Genomic DNA, 8435 nt, shown 5'->3' with positions numbered 1-8435 from the left:
GTTTAGTCCATAGCTAAATAGTTGTTGTTTTTTGTCCCTCTCTGTGCAAATGTTCTGGTGGCCCTATTGTAGGCTACCCTATCATTCTGAATGTATTAATATGGTCTCATTTTATGCAATGTATAAATTCCCAATTAGTAGACAATAATGTTCAGTGAATGTAACTTTCACTTTAACAGATGACGTAACCTAATTTAATTCAATTTGTGCCGCTTCAGTTTTTTGCAAGAACTCCTCTGCTGTGGAAACGAACGAAGCGCAGTTCTGGATTTTGGTTTGCCTGGTAGAAAGAAGGATGGAGTTTCTGACAGGGAACCCGTTTACTACACCCGTGGGCCAGCGAATAGGTAATTGTTACATTTTAACTAATAAAGTAGGTTTATAGTGGTTTGGCAGGTGAGTTTGTAAATAGTTTACATTGTTGCATCGGACATGACAGGCTACAAGACATTGGTAGGCTACTGTTGGAAAACAGACGCTATCACTCCATAAAACGCCACTAGATAATCCGTAGGCTATCGAAAGGGAAATTGGCGTTATTGGTTATGTATTTAATAAGAAACGAAACTGTGACAATTGCTTGTTTATAGTTCGTCAATTGATCAAGATTGACAGTACAAGAAGAGATTAGATTACGCTATTGACACTTGCACCGCACAATAATACCCTAGAGGCGGGTTTACAGTGTTTTAATCCTCAATTTAATTGGCCAGTTTGGGTATTGTTGGTGGTCTATAGACCAATCGTTTGGCAAGCTCTGGGTGGGGCGGTGAAAAATTGTTCCCTTCCTTTGTGACCTAATTTTAATAAAGGGGCATTTTTTCAAGGGCCAATGCAGCCATTTTTATCTCGATATCAAATCATTTCCGTGTAACCATGCAGTACCTTACTGTGAATGTTTTAAATTAAAATGGTCAAAAATAAACAATTTACTTCGTAGCAAAGAGCAATTTCTCAAGCAATAATTTTGCTAGGACTGGGAGAGGAAAACTAGCTGTTTTTTGCAGAGGTTTGGAACTCTTTCTTACTGATATATTAACTAATTTACCAGGTAGACCAAAACGCCATCCCACCAAAACAGGCAACAATTTCAGGTAGACTTTTCAAACATCTATTACACTAAAAGGTCATTATCATTTTCACAATAGTACACTGTATTTCCACCTAATAGTGTGAAAATATATATCAAACACAGGTAAATCACATTTTTGACTGCACTGGGCCTTTAAGAAATAATAGAATAACATGCATACTGTAGATGTTTCATAGTGAGTAACATTGCTGATTTAATCATTAATCTGCTTGCCAACTTGTTTTTATGTAGACTACAAGTGGCCTACTATTTTATCTTATAAGCTTGAAAATTCCCCCGTGATGTAATTATAGATGGAAAACCAATCTGCCTATTTTAATGTATATGACCACAATGAGACGGTACAAGTAGGAGAGGTTGTTCTACTTTCTCAACTGAGCTAAATCCTCTTTCTATCCCCTCCCTTTCAGAGGAATGAAGACAGAACATTTTAAATTGTTTAATAAGCGTCTGCTAAGGAACCTAATGCTGGTCACATGAACCAGTCAGTTGGATGGAGAAAGAATGAGTTTGACAAACAAAAAGGGATTTAACTCGCATGGATGAGTAGAGGCAGTTGTGTTATGAGGCAGAGACCGTTTCACAGTGACTATGTCTTCCAGATAATTTTATGCAATGTCTCAATTGTTTTTGTTCTCAGAATATGCAACCAGTTCCAGTCTCCAGTCGGAGGACTGGGCCCTCAACATGGACATCTGTGACATCATCAATGAGACAGAGGAGGGGTGTGTATCCTCTGTTGACATAATGGGCTGTTTTTTCCTTTGACAGCTTACTGTATTGTGCTCTTGTTGTTTGAAGTTGATTGTTTACCTACAATGATTACAGGCCTAGAGATGCATACAAAGCAATAAAGAAGAGGATTGTTGGAAACAAGAACTTCAGAGAGGTCATGCTGGCATTGACTGTGAGTGTCACATTTACCTCTCTCATTCACCATACTTTTTCCTTTTCTTCATGAACTTGTAACCTAACTTTCTTTCTCTCTCCATCTCTCTTATGTCATGTTGGTTCTCAGGTACTGGAAGCGTGTGTGAAGAACTGTGGCCACAGGTTCCATGTGCTAGTCTCAACCAGGGAGTTTGTTGAGGGGGTTCTGGTCAGGTCCATCTTACCCAAGAATAATCCCCCTCTGGTCCTGCATGACAGGGTGCTCAGCCTTATACAGGTGAGAGATGGCATTGGTACTCATACCTTCAGTAAGTCACAGAGCTGTGTTGGAATTGACTGCTAGCTATTGTCGGGTGTGTGCTGTTTATGTGTTTGTCTATTGTTCAGGCATGGGCAGACGCATTCCGCAGCTCGCCAGCTCTGACGGGCGTGGTCTCTGTATACGAGGACCTGAGACGGAAAGGACTGGAGTTCCCCATGACTGAACTAGACGGATACTCCCCCATTCACACTCCAAATAGGGTATACCTTCAAACAATGACTGGTGAAAATGCATGCATGCATTTCCTCACTGACAAATACAGAGTACAACTTTCTGCTAAACCTCTCTAAAGCTGTTTTAACTCCCTACTCCCTAACACTAGTCTCTAACTCAATTGGTCCCTGTGCTCTGTCCACCAGACTGTGCCTGATAACGGGCCTACTGTCACTGTATCTGCTGCACCCTCATCCCCCAGGCCTGTCCCCATATCACCACAGCTTCCTGCATCCCAACAGAGCGAGCAGGGACCCCTCACCTTCACACCTTATCAGGTGATTGGCCTCTAAAATGGCCTCTAAAATGGCATGGCTTTTATTTTAGTAACACAACAATCTTTTGCATGCAGGCTGAATTCACTCCAGGGCATTACTTTAAAATCCAATTACCTTGTGCACTGTGGATGTTTCACAGTTGCTTGTTTCACATTCAGAATTTATAATAAGTTGATGCTTTACCGTATTATGCCAACCCCACCCCACACAATTTAGCATATGAGTGCTGATGCCATTGACTCCTATTCCAGGTTAAAAAGTTGAAGACCGACCTGGGAGTGGTTCGAGGTAACCTGACAGTGATGTCAGATATGATGTCTCAACTGGATCCAGCAACAGCCAAGCATTCAGACACAGAGCTGCTTCAGGTTAGTTGGTTCACTCGCTGGGCTCTCTCTATGGCTGTCCATCTGTGGCTGTGACACATGTCATCTGTTTGTATCCATCTCTCTTTTGTCCATTGCTGTCTTTTCACTGACTCTGTATCTCCTGCTCTCTCTGTCTGTCAGTAGGAGTTGTATGCAGCATGTAAAGACATGCAGGATAAGATAATGGAGCTGGTCCCAAGACTCAGTGAGGAGAAACTGACCGAGGAGCTGCTGGTTGTCAATGATGAAATCAATGCCACATTCACTCGCTACCAGAGGTATTGTCCTAAATTATCAACATCAGATAGTCAATAATTCTTGCTATGATAGCAGTATGATTTTCATTGTTTCCTTTCCAGGTTTCAGAGACAAAGAGCTACACAGCAGGTAAGTGTTTTTTCTTAAGGATCTGTGGTCCTTTACCCTCATCACAAATGCATGTTTGGAAGAGAAATATGTACTGTTCAAGTTCTTCACATTTTTCCCAATCGCCTAGAGCCCGACCTACGTCAACCTTATTGACCTCAGCGCAGCAATCAAGCCTGTTGTTACAGCTCCCACCCACAGCCATCTCAGCCGATCAACAGTGGACACAGTGTCTAGTCAGATGACAGGACTCAGTAAGTAACTACAGTGTTCCTCTGATAGAGGTTCTCAATGTCTCTATAGTACAATTCATTCTCTTACCCTGTTTTCCACATAGGTATGAGGGAATTCGATGACTTTGCACAGAACAGGAGCATCTCACAGACACAACTGAGACCGAGGTAATAGACAGCTCCCGAGGTATAACAAATGGACTAGTGCTGTTGTTGTCTTGTCACTCCCTGGCTTGTTTGGGTAATAACAGTCCTGCTCCAGCTAAGCTGGTGCACTAGTCTAGACCGGAAGTGAACCTGACTGGCTCAGGATGGCTGCTTATCTCTCTCAAGATATTTGTGCCCTTCATTCGGTCAATAAGGATTATGAATGGAGTCTGACATGAACTGCAAGCTTACATAGCTAGTGAGAAAACTGCAAACATTTGCAATACAAATGTTGAAGGAATGTTCCTCCACTGTATTTGGTTTTCCAATAAAGTTGTTCATACTTTGGCCAATGGTTACTTGTGGAGATGGCTATTATTCTACTACTGTATGTACACTGTAAACGGCATAATTTTCTAAGCAGTGAGATGTGTGTTTCAGTGAGCGAAATGAAGGTGTTGCCGACAGTCTGACTCAAGCACAGAACACCAGATTACACAACACTGAAACGGTCAGTAACCCCAGAATGATTTAACCCAGGACAGATTTGAAAGGATGTTTGTTTAGGAAGGGCATTGCTTGTGTCCATGGAGTCCTTATGCCCTGTGGAGTGTTACTAAGTGTCACTAATATGTACAATAACCCTGTGTCTTAGGTAATGTGTTGGTCTGCCCTGCCTCTATATGTGTAAACAATGTTCTGTGTCCTGCCACAATTTCACGTGCAAAATTGGCAATTTTGTTAGTGCTATAAGATTGTCTGTCTCTGTTTTGTCTCCTTGTTCATAACCCAATGGTTTTGTGTTATGGCATACATGTCTACCGGTATCTTTGTTCATAAATAAAAATGTCTATCTGTGTAAAGGGTGACAGCCCAGACTCCACCACCCTCAGCTCCTCGACACAGTTTGATTGGATGATGGAAAAGGGAATGGTGGGTCTGATTGGCTGGCACAGTGCCAATCCATTTGCATTCTACCCCTGGGGCTTATGCTGGGATGTTTTGCATTCAAGCATGTTTAGTGTGTATTTTAATGAATGATTGTTTCCTTCCGTCTTTGTACTGGGATGGTTGTATGATCTTTTTTCCTGTGTGCCTGATCTGGTTATTTTTTAGCTTACTTTGATTTTTGCATTCATGTGTTGAGTGTTATAAGTGTTCATTAAAGGGATACTTCTGGATTTTGGCAATGAGGCCCTTTATCTACTTCCCCAGAGCCATATGAACTTGTGAATACCATTTTTGTCTGTGTCCAAAATGGCCTCATTGCCAAAATCTCCAAGTATCCCTTTTAAATCATAACTCTTCTGAATCATTACTATACTTGCTAATTTATCCCATTCTGTTCTGTTTTCCCTGCCGTACCTTTGGTGTGGTGGATGGATCCCTAGTTTCCCCTGTCTAAAATAAACTGGTTTCAATCAGAATACTAGGGGTCAGCATGCGTGAATGGTGGTTGTGTAGATTGCCCAAGAAAAATCTAATGGTAATGGTACTCCAGAGTCTGGTCATCACAAGAAAACAGTGGCTTACAGTAACCTCTTGCCTAACTCCCCCAGATCCCTGTGAGTCAGACGTCTGTGATGGATGACATTGAGAAGTGGCTGGATGTGGACGAGGTGGGTCACTGTTAGCATTCACTCAATATCATGGTGTACAAGCAGAGTCCAACTTGGTTCCATGTTATACCAGTGCCAGTCCTTGCACCCCCTCTCTAATTTGGTTTTATGGACTTTATGCTTTACCCCAGCAAATGTAACATTCCTGGATTCTTGAAAATATTCAATTTTGTTTGGACATGTAACTTTTGGCGTGAACACAACAGTCATGGCTTTCATGTGTGTTATGTGTATCACAGGAGGACGACATGGCTGATTCAGAGGGTGTGACAAGTGAGGGTGAGCTTCTATTTCTTAGTTCCTCATCCAGCTCTCATCCACTCCCTGGGTATCGCTATGTAGATCCAACAACAGTTTAGTTTGCTTCCTTGTACTATTACAAAGTCCTGAGTAATCCCTTTTTGAGACCGACAAAGCCCGCCTAAGGCAACTTCTCCTTCTCCCTCCTTTTTAGAGTTTGACAGGTTTCTGGCAGAAAGAGTGAGAGCAGCGGAGCGACTCCCGTCCCTGAAAGCTTCTTCTCGTGACGACAACAACCACTCAGAATCATAGGCCAAGCTGCAACCTGTCACATAGCCAATGCCGTTTTCCCAAATAGTGTGAGAGGACTGAACTGTCTGAATGTATGATTGGCACATACAGTGAGCAAATGACTGGTGGGAACAACTCCTCCTGACAATAGGGTTGTGCTACTGATACTCAGGTACACTACAGAACTACTTTATGTTCAACTCTCCTGGGTTAAGGTCTTCATCTAGTATGTTTAATGTATATTTTTATGTTAAGGCTAAATTAACTTGGACCAAGTGTTTTTAACTTACACTAAAAGAGTGCTTTATGATAAGAACTTAAGTCGTCCAGTGCCACTATGTATATGGATATCCAGTTGAGGAGGCTGGTGGGAGGAGCTATAGGAGGATCGGCTTATTATAATGGCTGGAATGGAATCAAACGTGGTTTCCTTATGTTTGGTACTGTTCCATTTGTTCCATTCTCGACATTATAATGAGCCTGTCCTCCTATAGCTCCTCCCACCAGCCTCTGGTATGGCTACGGATACAAACATTTGCACAATGATTAAGTTTAATTCCTGTTATGTTTCTTAGAAGAGAATGGAATATGCCCAATATTTTCAGATGAACATTGAATGGTGTGCATTCCAGAAAATGCAGGAATGATAAACACAATGTTAGTAGATTGCAATAAGATATAATTAGGGGAAATGAATTATGTGATGCTCATGATGAATCCCATTTGTAATACAGAACACTTTTAGGAAGAGCAATACAAACCTAATTGTTTCTGGAGTACTTGAAGTTTATCAAATGTTACACAATGTCAATCAAGAACTTGTTCTCAACTGGCCTACAAGGTTAAATAAAAAATGAAATATGTTAATATTAAACACAGATGAAGTCTTAAAGATAGTTTGCTTTTATTCACTCTGGGAGATGAGGAGTTCAGCGTGTGGTCTGATTTCATGGTTCTGCAAATATGACTGATTTCTGTGTTTGTAAAATTGGTATACCATAATTCCACTAGTCTGTGACTGTGAATAACACAAAAGGTTTTGCAGTTTCCAATGTCATTTAAAAAAGCATGTTGAATCTGTCAAGTACTTACAGGAGTGATAATGCTTTTGTCATATCAACTTTAAAGGTGTCTGAAGAAACTGGGATGCCATAGCTTTTACACGGAACAGCGAAGGGCTGAGAGGAGCTCCAAACAGCTGGGGCAAGGGGAAGTTGAACTATGTATTTTTTCCTGATATAAGGAATTGATATCCCAAGTTCAACGTTTTAAAAACAAACGTGCCTAAAACCAAAGTATGGAAGAGGCAATTTAGAAATGCGTTGTGAAGCATAAACTCGGCCAATGTTTGGTTCTCTGAAATACTGCATTTTGATCTGTAAATCTCTACGCTGCATGGTATCTAAACTATACTGAACTAAAATATAAATTATGATTTTACTGAGTTACAATTCATATGGAAATCAGTAAATGTATTTAGGGCCTAATCTATGGATATCACATGAATGGGCAAGGGTGCAACCATGGGAGGGCATAGGTCCACCCCCCCCCCCCTTGCTTTATTACAGACAGAAATACTCCTCAGTTTCATCAGGTGGTTGGTGTCAGACGATCCCACAGGTGAAGACACCGGTTGTTTCGGTCCTGGGCTGGCGCAGGTTACACGTTGTCTGCAGTTGTGAGGCCCGTTCGACGTACTGCCAAATTCTCTACAATTATGTCGGAAGTGTCTTATGGTAGAGGAATTAACATTCAATTATCTGGCAACAGCTCTGGTGGACATTCCTGCAGTCAGCATGCTGATTGCATGTTCCCTTAACTGACCTCTGTGGCCTTGTGTTGTGACAAAACTGCAAATGTTTGTGTCCTTTTGTCCCCAGCAAAGGAGAAATGCTCAATAATAGGGAGGTGAACCAATTTGTGCTCAAAATATGAGAGAATTTCTGGGATCTTTTATTTCAGTTCAACACGTAACGTGTTGTTTATATTTTTGTTCAGTATAAATCAAGATTGCTGTCTTGGCCTTTTTCAGAATAAGCTGTTTTATTCATTTAACCTTTATTTAACTAGGCAAGTCAGTTAAGAACAAATTCTTATTTACAAAGACTGCCTACCCCGGCCAAACCTGGACGTCACTGGGCCAATTGTGCGCTGCCCTATGGGACTCCCAATCACGGACTTAGAGACTGCTTTGTTTATTTGGTTGCTAATCTTTTTTATCAGTGGTTTGGTTTTCTACAGGTTTAATTGAAAATTAAAATGTTTTATTTGAAGTAGGCTACTTTCTGTTACTTGCAAATTAAATGTGCGAACCCCGCTTACCGGACAACTGGTCATGTGAAACGAACTCGCCCAGAGTGTGGTTATACCACGG

At 41.3% G+C, this 8435-nt stretch overlaps 1 protein-coding gene across 5 annotated transcripts; it reads left to right on the top strand.

Moving 5' to 3' along the window:
- Window positions 1-213: 213 nt before the first annotated feature.
- On the top strand, window positions 214-6462 carry LOC139565337 (target of Myb1 membrane trafficking protein-like). 5 transcript variants are annotated; one of them, XM_071385565.1, is made up of 16 exons: window positions 214-347; window positions 1734-1818; window positions 1922-2000; window positions 2112-2261; window positions 2372-2506; window positions 2666-2797; window positions 3049-3165; window positions 3310-3443; window positions 3525-3552; window positions 3662-3785; window positions 3869-3932; window positions 4353-4422; window positions 4776-4844; window positions 5471-5530; window positions 5770-5809; window positions 5985-6228. In XM_071385565.1, the coding sequence occupies exons 1-16, from the start codon at window positions 296-298 to the stop codon at window positions 6080-6082; spliced, it is 1437 nt and encodes a 478-aa protein (XP_071241666.1). In that variant the 5' UTR covers window positions 214-295; the 3' UTR covers window positions 6083-6228. The 5 variants fall into 5 exon arrangements, with proteins under 5 accessions (XP_071241666.1, XP_071241667.1, XP_071241670.1 ...); XM_071385567.1 differs by lacking the exon at window positions 214-347 and adding an exon at window positions 872-1009; XM_071385566.1 differs by lacking the exon at window positions 4776-4844 and having other exon boundaries at window positions 5985-6462.
- Window positions 6463-8435: the final 1973 nt, after the last annotated feature.

Source organism: Salvelinus alpinus, chromosome 36, assembly GCF_045679555.1.
Source record: "Salvelinus alpinus chromosome 36, SLU_Salpinus.1, whole genome shotgun sequence".
Taxonomy (NCBI): domain Eukaryota; kingdom Metazoa; phylum Chordata; class Actinopteri; order Salmoniformes; family Salmonidae; genus Salvelinus; species Salvelinus alpinus.
Note: the sequence above shows the minus strand (reverse complement) of the source record. Positions and strands in the feature narration are given on the sequence as shown.